The sequence below is a fragment of the Python bivittatus genome, unplaced genomic scaffold, assembly GCF_059951505.1.
Source record: "Python bivittatus isolate LINGU-HERP-01145 unplaced genomic scaffold, Pbiv_v1 ctg000410_np1212, whole genome shotgun sequence".
In the NCBI taxonomy this organism is placed as follows: Eukaryota; Metazoa; Chordata; class Lepidosauria; order Squamata; family Pythonidae; genus Python; species Python bivittatus.
In genome coordinates this window covers 139,207-159,906 of record NW_028277067.1, presented here as the reverse complement: position 1 = coordinate 159,906, position 20,700 = coordinate 139,207, and the positions used below count along the sequence as shown (strand labels likewise).

Genomic DNA, 20,700 nt, shown 5'->3' with positions numbered 1-20,700 from the left:
AGAGTGTAAAAACACCCTTGGTCAAGTTTCATCTAACTCTAAGTGTGTGTCTCCATTATTCTGCACCTATAACCTGCAGTAATGGTGTAACCATTAACGTGTGTGATCTGTCTGATTTTACAAATTGTGTTAAGCCAAAATATGACTTTCATATTTACTTATTGGAAGCCATGGCAGGGTTACCATCCATAAAATCAAGATGAAATAATAAAAGTAGATAATATAAATACCATATTTATCTAATATTTATTTAGATAAATAAATTAATATTAATTAATTAATTAATATTAATCTAACCTAGCTATATGTTCACTAGGAGTTGAAAATAACTCGATGGCATATAATCAATCAATCAATCAATCAATCAATCAATATAAATACAAAATTAATTTAAAGCATACCAAAATAAACATGTGATGCTGACAGAGAGGCACCAGAGAGACAAAAGACATGAATAAGCTGGGGATACTAAGTCCCAAAGGTGAAGAAAGAAAGAAAGAAAGAAAGAAAGAAAGAAAGAAAGAAAGAAAGAAAGAAAGAAAGAAAGAAAGAAAGAAAGAAAGAAAGAAAGAAAGAAAGAAAGAAAGAAAGTTCAGCTGGACTGAAGGTAGATAGTGGGTGCCTGGCCTTCAGAGAAGGGTACTCAAAGCTAGGTGCCCCAATAGAGAAGTACACTCTCACAGTCTGGGATGCTGAGGGAGCCCCTCTGCAGATTTTAATGTTAAGATACGTACTGGAAGATCCCCCTTAAGCATCCGTTTGGGTTTTGACTTAGTTTGCTGTGCAACCCCAGCCATTATGGCTTATTCAATAAACAAACATGGGTAAAACAAAACCTGGCCCCATGAATGAGCCTACCATATTTCCTGCTTTGCCTTTTTAAAAAGTTTTAAATACACTAGCTAACTAAAAAAATAATCCTGCCAGTGTAACACAGAATATTATAGGGGTTAAAGCAGGCTTGGTTTACCAGTAAAAAATTCTTCATATAACACACTTCATGATGTATAGCCACAATGAACGCAGCTCTTGCATGCAGACACTTAGTGTTTTCTTGACCAGCATATAAATCCCATTTTTCTACCGTTTGTTAGTAACCACCACAACAAAACGACATAATGGTCTCAGTTGGGTGCGTGCCGTATGGCTTGGACTTCAGCGCTCAGCATTACTAGGCTAGGATCGAAGAAAGCCGTTTCAGATGAACTTTGACGGGCAAAAAAATAGCGATTTATCTTTGGAAGCACTTGTATGTTTTACACGTGATAATCCATACCTCCCTAAAAATCGACTGTCTAGGTACAAAAATACATGGATTTAATGTAATAGAGTGCACTGTGCGATTAGTCATAGACCGCAGAAAAACTCAGCAGCGCAGCGACGTCTGAATTGGGAAGACGACCCACTCCCGCCTAGCCGCCAGGAGTCTCAACTTCCCAAGGCAGCTTTCATTCAAGGGAAGAGAGAAAAGAAACTTTCCACGCCGAAAGTGACGCTAGTTTTACCCCAATTAGTAAGTCTATGGATCTCTGCGACAACGGAGGCGTCGCCTTGCGGAAGAGGGCAGCGTCGGGAAGGAGGAGGAGGGCGACTACGATGCGGCGTTCGACGCATGCGTGTTCGGAAAGGGGGTTCTACGCTTTCTGTAGGTCACCTGTGTACGATGTCTAAGGAGTGAGTGTCGGAGAGGGGGTTTAAAGGGAAATGGGAGGGGGTGACGAGGATCACGCCTGTGGAGTGAGCACTTCGGGTGCATTAGTATTTATGACGTCATGCAAAGCCCCTCACTCCGAAATGGGACGAGGGCTCAGAGAAGGGAACAGACGTATCTAAAAATCTGTGGTGCATGGGAGGGCGAGAGAGGGAGAGGTGTGCAGAGATCATCGCGTGACAGCTGCAGGTCTTTGGATGCGGGCGGGGTATGGCTAAGGTTGCTTTGGAGCAGTCTTGGGCAGGCTGGTCGGACATAGTTCTTGCATTTGCCTTTTCTATTTAAAGCTGAAACGTGGAAGCGTCCTCCCCCATTTTGTGCAGCCATTCACAGAGCGTTTAAAATACCTGAAATAGCCAAATGTGAAGGGGATTGCCCTTGCTTGATATCCTAGGGATTTGACTGTTCGGTTCAATGAAAAAAGATAAAAGACATTGGTTTGGCCTCTTTACCTAAGCAGAAAGTCATGGGTGGCTCCACAACAGTTTCTGGTTTTGCTACATGCTCCCTGAGGCAATTTTCACATGCTCTGGAGAATGAGCATGTTTGCATCGCCTTCACTGGTTTAATGAGGAAGGAAAAGGAACATTTATGGTCTTGATCACAAAACTGGAGAAGAAAGTAACTTGTCTTTCTAGGATAGTGTTTCTCAACCTCGGCAACTTTAAGATGTATGGACTTCAACTCCCAGAATTCCCCAGTCAGCCATGCTGGCTGGGGAATTCTGGGAGTTGAAGTCCAGACATCTTAAAGTTGCCGAGGTTGAGAAGCACTGTTCTAGATGAAGTTGGTGATTTAGTGTTTGTTGACTACAGTATATGCTTCACGGTGCTATGTGTTGTTTAAAGGGCAACACAGAAATACACTTTGATTGGTAAGTAACATGATTCAGTCAATTTGGCAACATTTGTGCTAGATAAAAATGAGTGAAACCTGGCTTTACTTGGAAGAAATATAGCCAAATACTGCAAATAATTTCTTTAAAAGGAAGCTATAAAGTGGGAGAGCAGAGGATGCTGAATACATCCCTCGCTTGGGGCATGGCCCTAATCATTTGAGGGTAATAATGCTAAATTAATTGAAAACATATGGGCCTCATTATTATCAAAGTGTTGTAAAAGCATTATAGTATACCAATGCAGTCTGGTACTGAGTGCAATATAGCACCTCAAGACTGTTAGGTTAAATTTTTAAAGGAAAAAAATAGTAATGTAAAGACAAGTTTCAAAGTAGCAACAACTATTGGTGAAGTGATCGAAAGCCAAAGGTTATGCTGAAAATAATATGCAATGACCAAGAATTTTGGAACTCTGTCATAGCTCTTTTTCCAATTTACTATGGAAACTCTTATGAAGAGTTGACAAAATTTGGCTAAGGCTATAATTTTCCGGTTAGTGCTGTTCAGAGATCTTCAAACATGTTTGTTTGTTTTTTCCCTCAGGAAAGTAGAGCTTCCAGGCCCACCCACATCAAAATGCATTCTGTATTGGAAAAGGAAGGTCAAGTCAGAATACATGCGTCTTAGGCAACTCAAGAGACTTCAGGCAAACATGGGAGCTAAGGTAAAGCTATACTTTACCTTGAGCAGAAAAACTATTTCCAGTAGGCTTTACTTCTGCATGTTGGGATGGACAGATAAAATCTGACTGGGTGAAATTTTTATCTTACAACTGGCTTTCCTTCAGGAAGATGAGAAGTTTAAATAAGATGTAAAAGTATGCATTGATCTGTTCTCACCATCATCTGTTTATTCTGCAGATCTAGAGTCCATATTCATGGAGTTCAAGAAGCTCCCTGCAAACCCTATAAATACCTCCCCCTATTTTAGCAACAGCCATTGGTGCCCATATGGAGACTGCCTCTGGTGCTCTCCCTCCTTCTCCTTCCCCACTGGCCTTCTCAATACTGTTGCTCTGCTACAAATCTATCCTGCCTCCTGAGAAGTAGCCAAACAGTGTCATATGCACCCATCCTCCTTTCCTTTGAAGGATGCTACAGGAGAAACATGTAGCAACATCTTCCACCTGCTTCTGAGTGGGGGGGGGAACTTTATTCAGGGGCATTTTTTATTATTATCATTGTTATTATTAAATTTATATGCCGCTCATCTCCCCCGGGTATCTGGAGCTCCCTTCAAGCCTTATGTTGCACCAGAGTATTGTATAGTGGGCAGTGGACAAGGGTGTTCCCAGCACAGAGGCGAGGTAAATTCCTCTGGCCTGACAGAGGTGAGCCTCCTACAGAATACTGTCTGACTCCTTTTTTGCAGTCATCAGAGCACTTTAAGATTACATGACCCAATTACTGGGGGTGGCTAGTAGTAATGAAAGTGTACTAAGATTTAATGTGTCTATTTGATGCTCCAAAACACAAAAAAGATAAAAAAGGAGGTGGCAAAAGTTCAATTCCTGGTAACATGACTGCTATGCCTGCTTAAAAAATTGGGCGGACTCTGACAGAAAAAGGTTGGTTCTGCCTGGCCTCTAGACAACCCATGACCAAAACAACCCTGATGAGAAACAGAATATTAAAAAACTAAATGTAAACTATCTCACTGAGGAAAAAATGAAATTCACTTCCTCATATTCATGGGTACAAAATGACTTACCAGGTCAACATATATGATGCCACCATGAACTGAGAGGGACAGGAAGCAGACAGTTGGCATTATTATGTATTGCAATATGAAAAGGATCGATTTCGATTGTACTAGCAGAGAAATGGTATAACTGTAATCTGCCTGCCTACATAAGATAGTTGATAGTCAGTGATGCAGGTTTAAGAATGATTTCCTGTTTGCTTCCTGTGACTTTCATGGATCACTCTTCCATGATGGCAAAAGGTTGATCTGCTTTTTTTTCATTCTTCTTTTCCTGTAGGCTTTATTTGTGTCTAACTACACAAAGATTCAGGAAAAGATAAATATCCTAAATGATGACTGGAAGAAGCTTAGAGTTCAGCCTATTCAGTCTATGAAGTTGGTTGGAGGAAACCCTTTTCTCAAACAGGTATTGCAGCATATAATCTACTATCTCTCCTTTCCTAAGTTCATATTCACACTCCCATAATATAATATCCCTATTTTCCATGTCACTGTGAAGTTCCACATTTACCCAGAGAGAAAATTTAGATGAGTTATGTAGAGTCATCAGTATGAATAGAAGTTTTTTCAGAGTAAGAAAGATCATTCAGGACCATCCAACAAGCAGCAGCAGCAGGAAAGGTTGACATTCCATGTGCAAAACCAATACTTTTATCTCCTGCCAGTTGCTGCAGGATCCTCTTTATGGTGGTCCCTTTGTGCTTTTAATTTCCTGATTCCTGTTTTTATGTTCAGCGCCTTCTGTTCCCTAAGCCCTTCAGTTTATTGATGTGTGTCCTTTGGGGATAGAAGAGAAATAGGCTCATGGATTGGGATGGGCTTAATTGGTGTGTATTTTTCCCAGAATCATGGCCAGTGGGCAGACTTGGAACTTTCCAAGTAATGCGAATTAATGCCTCTGATGATGTTGAAAATGCCTGTTTTGCCAACTGACTGACCACAATCAACTCTTTCATCACTATATTTAGGGATAAGAGCTTGCAAGTTAGCAGGCATGCCAATAAGCAGGCTAAGTCTTGTCCTTGCAGTGTTGTCCAAACTTGGCCACTTTAAGATGAGTGGACTTCAACTCCCAGAATTCCCCAGCCAGCCATGAAGCCATGAAGCTTCCCCATGCTGGCTAGGGAATTCTGGGAGTTGAAGTCCACTCATCTTAAAGTGGCCAAGTTTGGACAACACTGATTTAATGCATTGTCAGTAATATAGTGCTTAACAACATCCCCAGACAATAAGTCAAATCAGAGAGGCATGTTCATAAAAGGCATATTTACACAAAATGACCTTAATTTGCTGCTTGAAAGCCTATGGAGAAAGAACCATCTGGATCTGAGAAGGTAAAAAAAAAAAAACCAAGGCAAGGTTGAGGTGAAGGCCTCTGCAAATTATGGAGGAACATGGAGCAGGGTTTCCCACAGTGGCTGTAACGTGTTGCTAGATTTATATGGGAAGAGATGATTTGGTAACAAACCATTCTGGTCTTCACTACTAAGTACCAGCACGTCACAGTGGGCTTAGAAAATAATATGATTGTCAACTTGATGTGATAGTGGCTCTGTATGATCAAAAGTCCAGCTTCTTCCCTCTGAATGTAGTGGTTCATGATGCCCTCCAGTGGAAGCAGGAGAGAAAACCATAACAGAAGAGGATTTCTGTCTGATACTAAAGCATGGCCACTGGGGCACATCATATCTGCCTCCTTTAGTACTCGGAATGGATGAAGATATATTTAACATGGAGGTTCTTTAGAAGGGTGGCTTGTATATTACTCCTTCTGATGGGGCATGCTTTTCTTCTCCTCCAGTGCACAGTCGAGAGCATCTTCCCCACTTTGAGTACCCAGACTTTGTTCATGCGGACTCTAAACACTGTAGCCCTGGTGCCTATCATGTATTCCTGGTCTCCACTCCAGCAGAACTTCATGGTAGGTAACCAGCTACTGCCATAATTCACAGCTTCAATGTGAGTATTTTCTTTTGAATCCGGAGCATCATTTTAAGGCCTGGTTGGGAGGCAGCAGGGTTTCTTCATGGAGTACTACCCAGTGCAAGACCATCTTCTACTTTTCTTTCTGAACCTGAAATACATATCTGTTAAGGTGGAGACAGCACAGTTATTATTCATCTGATGACCGAAGTGAAATTTCTTGCTTGTCTAAGTTGTCCTCAGTGTCTAAAACATCTGGATTCCAGATGGGAAAAGGTGGCATTTAGAAGCCATGCCTTGCACAGGAGGATCAGAGAAGTTCAGTTTGATTCTGCAAAATAAGAGTGTCCTATGAACAATCTTCCATTCTCTGATGAGTCTTTTTCATTCCTAATCCCAGCTACTGGAAGTTCAGAACTAGGGAAATTTACATTCTGACATTTCTTATAAGGAGCTTCTTCATCCCTTCTCAGAAACTTGCTATCACTAATGAAGGCTGGGAGTGGGAGTGGGAGTCTTCAGAAGCATGTATTCCAATGGTGGGGAACCCTTTTTTTTTGTTTTACTTATTGTCATCTTACAAATAGATGAGGTTATTAAGTTAATAATTGCTCACAATTTTGCTGACTTGCTGTTGGGTCACTCTGAGTCACTCCCAAGGGGCAATTCATGGGGCTTTTGCTCCACTTTAGAAGCATCTTATCTGGCAGCAGTGCTTTCATATGTCCCACCGGCTTCACTGAGTTGGAACTAAAAGACACTTCCTGCATTGCTTTTAAAGGCTGCCCTCCCTCTTTAGCCAGTGTTGAATGGAGAGAAGAGTATCCTCCTTACCTTGATGGGTGATGCTTGTTGTACAGGTCATGCTGTTATATGGTCTTAGCTCCCTTCCCACATAAACTACGCAATCCAAGATAGAAAAAAAACATTCTGAACCCCCCTCTACAGTAAGCAGTGATAAAGCTGGAGTTCTGCTGCTGCAAAATAAGCAAGATGAAATTATGTGAGCCACTGCTGCCACCTCAACCTCCTCCAGAGGGCACTGGTTGAATGGCATGGCCTTGCCTTTGGAGTAAGTGCTCATAAAGAAAGACCTTGTGATGCTGGGATATACTGTCTCACCCTTCCCTAATCTGGCACCCTCCCAAATATGTTGGACTACAGCTCCCATCCTCCTCCAGTCACCATAAAGAGTGCTGTGTGGGAGAAGGCTGTACTGTGCAGTAAAATCAGCAAATATCCCTCTGGGATCTCGTTAAGGTAGGCATGCAATCTGCCATTTGCAGGCTCTTCTGGTGAGTGGACAAGGGACAGCCACCTGCCTCCCTCAGGCTGTGTCTGCCCCGTTTGCAGGTGGAGGATGAAACCGTTTTGTGCAACATCCCTTATATGGGAGATGAGGTAAAAGAAGAGGATGAAACCTTCATCGAGGAGCTCATTAACAACTATGATGGCAAAGTCCATGGAGAAGAAGGTAAAGGTCACAGTCTTCCATGGAGATTGAAGGGCCCCAGATCATGTGTGGGGAGAAAATTGGAGGGAAGTTTCTCTGACAGCATAGATTTCATGCTTGAAGAAATGTCCCAATTCTGCTCATTCAGGTCAGATTAGATTGTCTTCATGGGCACACACACGTTGTTGTTCTTCATGAGGTTGAGCCTTTTTTCCATGCCTAGCAATCATCCATTCACCCAGTTCTCCCTTCCAGAGATGCTCCCAGGTTCTGTCCTGATCAGTGATGCTGTTTTCCTGGAGCTGGTAGATGCATTAAACCAGTACTCTGAGGAGGAAGATGATGGGCATGATACTGTAGAAGGCAAACAAGAAGCTGTGAAGGATGAGCTGCCTGTCACCCGGAAGAGGAAACGCCTTACCTTGGAAAGTACGTTTTTTGCTTCTTACCCACCATGCCCCTTTCTATTGGACCCACAATAATGCTGCCACAACTTCACTAGCTTTGCTCCTCTTTGCCTCTTCTATTTGGTATTTTGTACTAGGCAGTACGAACTGGCAAGAAGAGGGCTATAACTTCAGTTCTGGGTCATGTTCTTCTCCTAATGGAAGCAAATTGTTTCAACTGGATCTTTCAAGCTTCATAGCTCTTCTATCACTCCACCCCAGAAAGTATTAAATGAAGTGATATAACAAAATATTCACAGACTAAACATTAAGGGCCCCTACAAGTATAATACAATTTCTATACACAGTTTCTTTATGACTCCCATGTTCATACTCTTGTGTTTTGCTGGGCAAATTATATTGACTGCATGACAGTATACACATGGAAATGTAGAGAAAAAGGCACCTGTTGGCATTTTCTTGGTCAAAATTGCTATTGTTTTCCTGAATTTTACAGCATAGTTTATTGTCTGATGTTTACCTGATGGTTTCTTCCTAATTATCCTCTGAACCAATCCTATCTTGGAAGAGCAGTATTCCAGGGAGAGGAATACTTTAATTCAGAAAATATCAGTAGGCTTTCTTGCATGTCTAATACAGGTAACAAGAAATGTTCAAAGAAGCACTTTCCAAATGACATGATCTTTACTGCCCTTTCATCAATGTTCCCTGAGAATGGCTTTCCAGAGGATATGAAAGAAAGGTAGGAATTATCTAATTCAAGCCAAGTATCTTTTGGTTTTTCTAGTCTGGACCTGTTGTAGTCTAATTTCCAAGATGGATATCAGAAATATTGCCTCAAAAAAAAAACAAAAAAACTAAACAGGGTCAGACATGGTTAATGCTGGTTAAAGCAGGAGACTACCAGGAAGTCTCCAGACTGTAATCTAGATTGAGAAATTGAAGACACCCTAGAAGGAGGCAAAAGCAATCTATATCCTTATTGTTGCCAAGAAAATTATTTGGAGATGTCTATGTAGTCACTTGCAGACCAGCTGAACATCACATCAGGAGTGCTTTGTTTGCATAGCTAAACAATTTGTGAATTTGACTATCACTTCCTAGCAAAGGCACTGATACAAAATTGATGTGTAGTTTACAACCTAATTGCTGCAAGAAAGTTATGCTGGGTGATAGTAGTGTGGTGGTGGTCTTGCTTTGATCTCCCCCTGCTGCATGCTTTGGATTCTTTGGCATAATCATCTTAAGCAGTGTGCTTCAAACACATGTTCCTGCTGTGCTTGTTGTATGCAGAGGTTTGGACTGGCTGGACTGCATAATATACAATACTGGTTCATAATCTGCAATGCAATTAGGGTTATGCAGATCCCAAGATACTTCCCACCTCAAAGTATTCATTTGAGGCAGTGTGTTTTTGCTTGAACAGCATGATAGCTAGTATCTGCCAGTGATCTTCAGACCATGAAATGATAACTCATTCTCTCTTTTAAAATTAACAATTTTACCAGGCAGCAGCTTTTAAGTCAAGCATAAGTACAGACTGTCAAGGTCTTTTCAATGTTTGGAGCAACTTTGGAAGGTCCCTGTATGACTCTGAATGACTCTTTTCTTCCCCCCTCATTTCCACAGATACAGGGAGCTGACAGAAGAATCTGACATGAATGTGCTCCCTCCCCAGTGCACACCTAATATTGATGGGCCGTGTGCCAAATCTGTTCAGCGTGAGCAGGCTCTGCATTCCTTTCACACACTTTTTTGCAGGCGCTGTTTCAAGTATGACTGTTTCCTCCATCGTAAGTTCCTGATACAGTCCCTACCTCATTCCTGGTTATTCTGTTCCAGCTTGCAACATTTTCATGGGAAATGTTAGCAGATTCTTTTGGGGAGGCTGTTCCCTAGCAGAATCTCCTGCCTTCTGTATAGATGCATGCATAGCAACCCTTTTAATTCCACCTTTCAAAGAGTTCTCCTAAAACGTCCACCTCCATTTGCCTTCCATAGTGCATTTTTTACCTTCTTACCTCCCCTCCCACCTATCTATCACGCTGAAGTATCCAGAGTGGCTTAGAAAATCTGTATAACATCTACCATGATTTAATAACTCAGTTACAGTAAAAGCCCCATAGATATTCCACTTAAAATCCAGGTGGGTTAGCCATTGAAATACTAATGTCTGCCTGAAATAGCCAGACTCAAGTTTGGTTTGCTAGGCAGTAATAAAACATTACAAGAATAATTAGCATTACAAGGCAGGTATACAGGTAGTTCCTCAGTTTTTGGTATAGCTTCATTTCCATTCTGAAAATTGCCCCCCCCCCCCAAAAATAGATCTCTTCTGTGCATCTGCATGTTTGATGTTCTGCTGAATTTAGGATTGGGTGAATCTAGCCTAGCTCTGGTACAAACTCTTACAAAATTATTTGACTAGTAGTAAATATTGCACTGCTGGGATTTGGGGTGTTTTCATAAAAAGGGGAAGGGGAGTATTTTTCAAGGTTCCTATTCTAACCCAAGCAAGGTGGTTACTCTCTTTTAGCTTTTCATGCAACCCCCAATGTTTATAAGCGGAAGAACAGGGAGACCAAAATTGAGATGGAGCCTTGTGGACCAGACTGCTTCTTGTGGTTGGTAAGTTGGATGAAGGTTGCTGGAGGTGCAGAACCAATACTATGGGCATTAATTAAATAGTAATATAAAAATTATTTTGCAGGCATCAATTATTGCTGTCATAAAATATGCATATTGTACATTCTCAAGTAAATGGTCATATCTTGTACATCTTTCATTTCAGACATTTTCACATTATCTGTGTGAGCTCCAACCCACCAAAGCTTATGCCACTATAAATGTTTTAAAGGTGCTAATAGGACCATTTTTGTTTTTTTACTCTATTTTAATATGACTGTCTTTCATTACTACAAATGACAGCTTCCCCTGTTATCCTATTACACATTTCCAAAAATAACCATGCCTTTCCTATCAGATCTGGGCTGCAAAAATTCAGATGACCCTCAGATGTCAACAAAAAGTTAATTTTCTGTATCTTCTTGTCAGTTAATTGTTCTCCAGATTTTTGCAGCCTGGATCTAGGAAGCCCTAAATTTCCATTTTAAAAAATCCCTAAAACCTAAAAAGACATTTATCCAAAAGAAAGTACATACAATTATGAAATTATAAGGAGGGATGATGTGTTGATTTCATGCTTTGCTCCTCTCCTTATAGTGCGTATTTCACTGCATGATCTACCTATCTTACCTGTGTCTGTTTCTAGCAGACGCAGAAGACTTCATTTCAAAAAAGAATCAACTGCAAGATGCTTCAGAATGTACCATTTTCTTATATTAGCAGCCCAGGATAAAAACTGCTCATTCTTAGAGGCCTCCAGTTTCCCATGCATTCAATTTTCCATACAATTGAGTACATTGTAATCAATCTGTTTCTCTTTCTTGACAACTGCTTCATGTTGTCTAACGATAAACAGAACTTTGTATACTTTGATTTCCATAGTCTTGGGCAATATTGTACTTTCCATAAGGTTGGGTTGCTAAAATTCTGCAGCAAGCAGCTTGTCTCCAAAACTTTACAGCAAATTTCATTGCCACTTGAATGTTTGGAAGCAAATGAGGAAAGGGGTTCATAGGGCCATACAAAGCCATTGGAGAGGTTTTATACAGCCTGTAAATTACCTTTCCTGCTCCAAATGGTTGGGGTATATTCCCTTCCTTTATGAGCATGAGTGGCTTATGATCTACTGTAAAAACTTGCCCACCTCTTCTATCTAATTTCCAGGGAACCTAGGTTAGCACTTTCATTGTTCACTGTGATGCACTACTTTAGAAGGAAATAGGATAGGAGTCTGAACCTATATATAAATTGTGTGAAAGTTCCAAGGACTTTCAACTTCTAAGAACTAACAACTGTGCAGGTCTAGTTAAATTGACTGCGATACGGTCTAGCAAGGATATCCAGGAAGAGTTTGAGCCTGTTAGCCCTATTAGTGCAGCTACCAACATACTTGATCCCTCCTGGTTGGTCAAAGCCTCCTGGGAGGTGATGTGTGGATGGTTCCAAGTGGTGGTGAATTCATCCTCGAGGGAGGGAGTGGTTCCATCTGTGCTTAAGGAGGCAGTGGCCGGACCACTCCTCAAGAAGCTATTGCAGGACCCCATAGTGTTGAATGATTTCTAGCCCATTTCCAACCTTTCTGAAGCTTGTTGAAAAGGTAGCCTGCAGGAGGAAACAGATTATCTGGGCCTATTTCAGTTAGGTTTCAGGCTTGATCACAAAATAGCATTGATCACACTTATAGATCACTTATGGAGGAATCAGGAAGAGAATGGTCAATCATCCTAAACTTCATTGATCTCTTGGCAGCTTTTGATGTCATCAGTCATGGTATCCTTCTGGACAGGATCAGGGGGTTAGGAATGAGAGGCACAGTAATCTGGTGGTTCTCTTCCTTCTTGTAGAATTGGTTCCAGTTGGTGTTGATGGAAGAGGTCGAGCCCTCAGTCTCTGCTTTGTAGGAAACCTCAAGGCTCAATTCTTTCCCCACTACTATAACATCTACATTAGGCCTTCCTAATGTAGGTCATCCATCAGGACAGGGTTAGGTATCATTAGTGTGCTGTGGATACATGGCTAAGCATCTCAACCCTTGGCCATCCAGTGATGCTATTGAGTTTCTGTCTCAATTTCTGAAGGCTATATGGGGGGAAATCAGCTTAAATTCAACTCTGCATTTAGAACATCTGAACTCAGAGAGTTGTACACTGCATTTAGAACATCTGAACAGGACTCATGTAATTCTAATCTGATCTTGCTGCTAGGAGGGAGCCAAAGAGTTTGCCATACTGCATAACCCTCGGTCAAAGTGCTCTGGACGGCGTCGGCGCAGGCACCCCACTGTCAATGCCACCACCTCCACTAGTGCTTCAGCCTCTACAAGTGCTGAAGCAAAAGAAGGCGATAGTGACAGAGATACAGGCAATGACTGGGCTTCCAGTTCCTCAGGTAGGTGAGGCTCTCCTACCCAATTGCCTCATGGCTTGCAGACAGCAGGGATGGAGAAATTGCAGAAATCATGGTCTCTTGCCCCTTAGAAATGGATGTGCTCCAGCAGACTCTAATGCAAACAAGAATCAAATCTTATTTCTTCTGTGGAATTTGCCCAGATCTTAATTTATGTCAGAGTTTGCTCTCAGTAAATTTTAGTGCCAGACTTAAGCTTTCAGTCACTGTGTTGAAGCACATGCAGAGTATCTTTCTGTCATCACAAACAGTCCTTGCCCAGTTGAGATTAGTAATTCTTCAGCAGATGGTGTTACTTGCAGGTAGACATTTTTGAGATATGTTAAAGGCAAGCAAGAATGTTGGCATGTTTGGGTTCAGGGTTGCTCTTCAGGCGCATGCATGCTTTCCACATCTGTGCATTTCTTTTGTTGCTCCAGAGGCAAACTCACGTTGCCAAACTCCAACCAAGCCGAAGCTGAGCCCATCCTCTTCCCAGCCCTTCATGTCTGATGTGCCTCTGGAACCTGTGGAGTGGTCAGGGGCAGAGGAGTCCCTCTTCCGTGTTTTCCACGGAACTTACTTCAATAACTTCTGTTCCATTGCTCGGCTTCTGGGAACCAAGACATGCAAGCAGGTATGAGCCTCGGTAGGCCAGGACTGGGCGTGGACATCTGGTTCCTTCACTTAGAACTCTATCTTCAATGAGTTGTATTTCTTGCTTGGCAGGTCTTTCAGTTTGCTGTAAAGGAATCCTTGATAACAAAGCTACCAGTTAATGAGCTCTTGAATCCCTCCCAGAAAAAGAAAAGGAAGCACAGGTGTGTGTTCAAGGGAATCCAGCCAATAGAAAGTCATACAAGGAATAGTTCTAGGGGGACAGTAGTTCTTGGGGAAGGCTCAGTGACTTGGGGTGGGCTGGGGTTGCCAAAAACTAACATAGCCTTATGGACCTCTGAACCACTCCCACCCCCCCAAAAAAGATTTAAAATGCAGTGGTATCATTCTCAGTTTTTGTTGTTGTTCTTTCATCTACTAATTCCACTTATACTGTCTGAAAGATCTGGTAAAAAGGCTAAGGACAGTTAGAGAGAATGCAGATTTGGGAGATCCAGAATTTTTCTGTCTCCAGAATTAAAATTGTGACATTCTTTTCTCTCTTCCCTTTCCCCAAACAAAGGCTCTGGGCTGCTCACTGCAGGAAGATCCAGCTTAAGAAAGGTAATGTGTTTCCTGCCTCTACAGTATCCTGGTTCTTCTTGTTCCCATCTCCTTCTTAAAAAAAAGAATGGAATGTAGGTTTGTCAAAGCCTAGTCAGGCCAGGCCACCTCAACACTCCCCTTTGTCTCTAAAATTTTCTCCAGAATATTCCGATCAATTGATGACACAGTGTTTCCTCATTATCCCAGATGTCTGTAATTAAGCTGAAGCAGTATTCTCTCTTAGCAGAAGTCAAAATCCTGAAGGAGGACATTCTGATTGCCGACATCTGGTATTTTGAAAAGTAGCTTAAATAATCCATGCCTGTGCTGTTTTTTTGCCGTATCCCAGCACTTGCAGTAAACTGGTAAACTTGAAGTGGCCTTCTGCACTGGAAACACTGGCTTCTGTGATATCTGGGGACTGAGATCTATGCAGTATTCAAATTTCCTAGGGCTCAACTCATAGATGTTCCTTCTTCCTGCAGACAATTCATCCACTCAAGTGTACAACTACCAGCCCTGTGACCATCCAGACCACCCTTGTGACAGCTCCTGTCCTTGCATTGTGACACAGAATTTTTGTGAGAAATTCTGCCAGTGCAATCCTGACTGTAAGAAATGAAGCACTCTGCCAAGCTGGCAAATTCTGGCTATAGTTTCTAATGTTTTTTTCATGGCATCCCTTTAAAGATGTGTATGTTTCTTTTGCAAGGCCAGAACCGGTTCCCTGGCTGCCGCTGCAAGACCCAGTGCAACACCAAGCAGTGTCCCTGCTATCTGGCTGTGCGGGAATGTGATCCAGACCTCTGCCTGACCTGTGGGGCCTCAGAGCACTGGGACTCCAAGGTGGTTTCCTGCAAGAACTGCAGCATCCAGCGGGGCCTAAAGAAGGTACATTGCAGTCCCAAAATAGCGGAGGAAAAGCCTGAGAAACAAAATTGTGCAAGTTTGGAGGAATGCTTTAGGAATGCTGAGGAAAAGAAAGGAGATGAGAATTATGGAGCCTGGCATAGGAATGTGCTACTTGGAATGGCATACAACTGATTTAGCTTAGGTGTTTTATTCTGCTTCTGCTAGCCAATGTGAAGAGCTGTAGGAAGGACTCAGACCCAGTTAGTTTCCAATTAGTAGATGCTTGCACCCATTCCCCATTCTCTGAAGCTTCAGCCATCTTTGCCAGCCTGTCTCCATAACAGTGAGGGCTGGTTTTTTAAATGGGACCCCCCTGGTATTGGAATTGAAGATAAACTGGGCTGTAGTATACCTTTATTTGGAGATTTTGAAGATAGCCTTCAAAAGATGCTCCAGGTAGAGGATATCTTGTTGTGGTTGGGGTCCTAGAATATACTATCCATTTGTTTGTCCCTTTCCCCTCCCCATCTTGTAACCTTCTGGGTTTGTTCTTTTGAACTGCTTCATAAAATATACTTCTGCCTCTCTTCCTCATAGCACTTGCTGCTGGCCCCATCAGATGTTGCTGGGTGGGGAACCTTCATTAAGGAGGCGGTGCAGAAGAATGAATTTATCTCTGAGTACTGCGGGGAGGTGAGTTGGAAAGGTAGAAGACGACTTAGGACCCTCAAGCCTCTCTGCTGCATTCCTTGCCCTCAGCTATGGGTATCAAGGTGGATGAGAGGACAGGTTCTTTGTTCATCTCCTGAACGGCAACTCAGCCTTTGAGCGTATGAGCTGAAAAGAGAAAAGGGATCTTCTGAGGGAGATACGTGTTTCTCTTTCTGGAACAGTAATAGATTTTGATCTTTGGCAGCATTCCATGAAGTTGGTAATTGGTAATGGCTTCTCAACATATTCTCTCACTTGGTCAACGTTGGTTTTAGATGATGGGACTTGAAGCTGAAATCTAGGCAAGCTGTCATTTCTGGTGAGGAGTTGGCTGACATTCTTGGCCAGGCTGTGATGTTGGGGAAACTTTCTAGTCAGTTTCTGATTAATTCCAGGTGGAGTATTTGTACCATTTCCAGCATAGCTCCACCTTTTTCTTAACTCATAATTGGATTTTGTGTTTAGTTTATAGCAACACAACAAACATAACAATAATGGAAAATTAAATCAGAGGAGAGCAAAAGGGCAAGGAGAGGGAAAGTGGTATGGGCAGCTTTTATAAATTTTCATTCTCAATTTACAGAGTATCATAACAATGTTCCTTTATGTTTTCAATTTGCATAGAGCTATGAATAAGTTTGCCATGTAGCTGGCAAGCATGTAATATCTGTAATGTAAAATATATAGCTAGTCCATACACATGAAGAGGGGATAAATCCTTTGGCCACTGTTTATTATTTCTAGTTCTGTAAAATGATACATTTGGTAGCCAACAGGATGCATGTAAACTATTTGTGCTGCCCTGGGACAAGATTCCTCATAAAGCTGTTTTGCCTGCAAAGTTTAGATTTGTTTCCAGGAATAAATTGTTGCATTCATTACCTCCTATTCAGAATTGAGCAACATCAGGGCAGTACCACATACTTTTATCATTGCATTACCAGAAATTGGAGCAGTGTAGCATATTTTCTTTTAACAACTATAAATGATTTGTTAACAATTGTAAATGAAACCAATATGTTATTGAAAACAATTTCCATTGTATGTTGCAGCATCTCATACTTAGGGCTGAAGTTGTAATTGAAAGAAGTACAGCCTTGTCCTAGGTTGGGAAGATGATGATAATTTATTAAATTTATATGCTGCCCAATTCCCAGCAACTCTGATTCTCCCACTCTGTTTCATTTTACACTTGCTGACATGTCCCAAATTTGACTCTAGCCATATGCAAATAGAAATCAACAATTTGAGTAGTACTGATTCTCTTGTATGGGTTATAGATGAGAAGAACTGAGGGTGGAATGACCAAATTTATTAACGTATGTCTCAGTTGTAGGTATTTCCACTGAGAATGTATCAGGAAATCAATATATTTTGTATAGATAAAAAAGAATGCAAAAATTCATTCCTTATCTATTAAGTGCTCTAAAATGGTAATTTGACTACCTGTCACAGTTTTTCATCTGTCAAAATGTGTAGCCAGCAAATTTAGTTAATATCAAACCCAGTTTGTTTAATTTTCTGCCCCATCTATTGCAAAGTGGAAGAAAAACTCTGTTTAGGTGCTCTTTTTCTCCCTTACCCCACTACTGTTCCCAGCAAGATAGCTAAATTTTGTCAGCTTTGGGGGCATTGTTTTCAGATCTCTTGATTATTTGGGAGAAGCTAACATTCTTTGGGAGAAGCTAAACCTTTGGGGGTTCTTTGGGAGAAGCTAAGCCCTCTAACATCTGTACCATCCGAGTTGGTCTCCTTATGGCCACTGACAAATTCTTGCCCATTGTCTTCCCTTTTCCCAGCTCATCTCTCAAGATGAGGCTGACCGGCGTGGCAAAGTCTATGACAAGTACATGTCCAGCTTCCTCTTCAACCTCAATAATGGTAATTGGCTGTTGTTGGGTGAGGTAGAGCTTGCAGTTGGCTCTGTGACATGATCTCCAGTAAGGGGTGGTGAAGCAACTTGATGGGAGCAGGGCCCAGAACTCTGCCTCCCATGGCTTTCAAGGGTGTTTTTGCATGAGGAGTTTAGCTTTTGCAGTAGGCCCAGTCTCTGAGAGCTCTATCTTTAGCTTCTTTTTTCCTGGGCAGATTTCGTTGTTGATGCCACTCGTAAAGGCAACAAAATCCGCTTTGCAAACCACTCCGTCAATCCCAACTGTTACGCCAAAGGTGAGACTTTTTAGAGCTCAACTGTCATTCTGTAGCAATAGACTCCATCTTGGAATCTGGTGTTTCTAGGCAGACCTCCTTGCTATTTTTCTACCCTACAATGGGAACCCAACCTGAAAAGGTTAAGCGTGATAGGTGTATGTCTTAAATAATTGGATCAAGTACATTCAGCTGTTTATAAAAAAGAGGGTATGCTACCAGCCATTATAAGTATAATTACTGATTTTTTAAATGTAGAATTTAAATCTCTTCATCAGAAAATCTGGTCACAGAAAAGCCTGATCATAGAAGAGATGCTGGAGTTCAAAAGCAAAGCAGTAGCATCCTAAAGCTGAGAGATGAGATGTGATGAAAGCTCCCTATTTTCTGCCAAAACTCCTTACTTCAGCTTCACAATTACTAGCAGGCACTGCTGGGAGTCACATTCATATTCTAGAGAGCTTCTTTGTAGCATGGAACTCAAAATCCCAGTTTAAGCAAAATGGTAACAACAACAACAACAACAGCAGCCATCATTTTAATTAACACATACACATTTCTAGCTTTTTCCAGGATGCAAAAAAGACCCTTTGGATCATCTAGTAATTGTGTCTATGCTAGCTAAATACATTTGCATTCTCAGGTGTGAAAATAAATGACCTCTAGTTCAGCAAATGCCACAATCTTGAAATCTTGTTTGTTGAAGGCTGGAAATGAGTGTAGCAGTGGGAGCCTTGGCAGGGTGATCCTCGTAAAAATCTAGGGCTGGGCAACTGATTCAGTCTCTTTCTTGCCCCAATTCAGTGGTGATGGTGAATGGAGATCACCGCATTGGGATCTTTGCAAAGAGAGCAATCCAGGCTGGCGAAGAGCTCTTTTTTGATTACAGGTGAGTGCAATCTAATTCCATTTTCCAAAGGTTCCGAGATATTGCTTGGTAAAGTATCTCATAAGTGTCTTCACAGAGACCACAGTGCACCTGTTCATAGCAGTTTCACTTCTCCCCCAGGTATAGCCAAGCAGATGCCCTCAAGTATGTTGGCATAGAAAGAGAAACTGACATCATCTGACTGAAATTACTGGCCCCCAGTGCTCCCAGCCAGTATCACTGCATCCTATCCATGCTGCTTCCTTTGTTGCTATGTGTGTTATGAGAGCTTCATTCCACCTGGATTCCTCTGTAGAGAAAGGAAAGGCCCAGCTCTTTCTATGGACTTGAGACTCTGGTTCCAAGGCCACCTGCCTGGCAGCTAGTGGTGCCATGGAGAATTCTGCTGAATCACTGTTGGGAGGCCCTGAAAAAGCAAAGTGGTTTAAGACCACTATGTATACTGGGGCTTGCTAATCTGTTTGATTCATTGGTAAAAAAATGGTTTGAGCTGAAGAAAGTATTTCTTTGGTCTGGCTGCAGGCAAAAGTAGAGCAGAGAGCATCCCAACACAAACATCACCTGCAGGGAAGATTGTAAAGTATTACACAGAGGCTTGGGGGGGAAGGCTGGGAAGAGGGATAAAAGAAGAGTATTAAAAGGATGGAATGAGTATTTCTGATTAGTGTAAGGAATGAGGTGGAGGGAGGGAAATGTGCAGGGAGGGTAAAGAAGGAGCATTAAAAGTAAGACATGGAATCTTTTTGCTCCATTTTGAGTCTTCCACAAAGCGTAATTATCCTTTCTGGTGTCTGCTGAATGTCAGCTTGGCACCTTAATACATTTGGAGGACAGTAAGTTGGGAAAGTCAGTTTCATTTCACTCCCACTTAGATTTAATCCCCACTCTTCTCAATTTCATGTACAGAATGTTTTGGATCCCAGAAGGAACCTGCATCACTTTTGATTCCAGTTCTCTTCATAAAGCTTCTTTCAACCACTGATGGTGGTGATGCACTTGTACTGTTTTGAGAAATTAATTTTCCTGATGGGTAACATTTGCCCCCAGCCTCTATAATTCATTCCCTTCAGTCAGTGACTTGTTACAACACTCTCTAATCCTCCTCTCCTTCTCTCCTTCCCTCTGTGGAATATTGGGCTTCATACTGAGCACTTCCAGTAATGAATATTATTTCTCAGTTAGTTGGGGGACTCATACATCTCTTCCCTTAAAACATTAAACATTTTTGAAGCCACAGGAGATATCCTTGATGCACATATGGAAGCAGGACAATTGGGTGCATGTGACCCAGGAGAGTACAGTAGAGTCTTTTAAAGACCAATTAATTCATCACCCACTCTGTTCCCCTCCCCACCTATTTATGTCCAAACAATCAATTAGCATGCACTTTAGAATGATTTGCTCCATCAAGACAGGGAGCAGGGCTCCCTGTAGATTATAGGGAATGAAAACTGATTCCATCTCTACTCCATGGTGTGGATTACTGTAGGAGCCAGAAATTGACTTCCTCATAAGTTAATACATGAGAGCTACAAATCAGTGATAAAAACTGGTTTATTATACTGATAAGAGTATTTGTTGGTGCCAGCAGTAGATTGGATCTACTAAATGGGTAAATCTCTAATTTGACACAGTAACAGAAGCCTCAGTCTTGGAGAAGAGAAGAAAGGCAGAAATGTAGTTTATGGAACTAGGCAGGGTGTGAGTAGAATGAGGTATACAGAATCATGATTAGCTACACAAATAGCATTATTTGGCCTAAGAAGGATTTTCAGTTGCTTTTGATCATGG

General features: G+C 41.7%; 1 protein-coding gene across 1 annotated transcript; it reads left to right on the top strand.

Annotated features, from left to right (window-relative positions):
• The first annotated feature begins 1,568 nt into the window (after positions 1 to 1,568).
• EZH1 (enhancer of zeste 1 polycomb repressive complex 2 subunit) lies at positions 1,569 to 19,995 on the top strand. The gene is made up of 20 exons (XM_007431992.3): positions 1,569 to 1,674; positions 3,153 to 3,273; positions 4,591 to 4,719; positions 6,115 to 6,234; positions 7,590 to 7,710; positions 7,945 to 8,118; positions 8,736 to 8,838; positions 9,726 to 9,889; positions 10,633 to 10,724; positions 12,926 to 13,109; positions 13,547 to 13,743; positions 13,836 to 13,927; positions 14,287 to 14,327; positions 14,795 to 14,920; positions 15,022 to 15,200; positions 15,759 to 15,854; positions 17,672 to 17,753; positions 17,961 to 18,041; positions 18,825 to 18,909; positions 19,030 to 19,995. Exons 1-20 carry the CDS (start codon positions 1,613 to 1,615, stop codon positions 19,088 to 19,090), a joined length of 2,310 nt encoding a protein of 769 aa, XP_007432054.1. The 5' UTR covers positions 1,569 to 1,612; the 3' UTR covers positions 19,091 to 19,995.
• Positions 19,996 to 20,700: the final 705 nt, after the last annotated feature.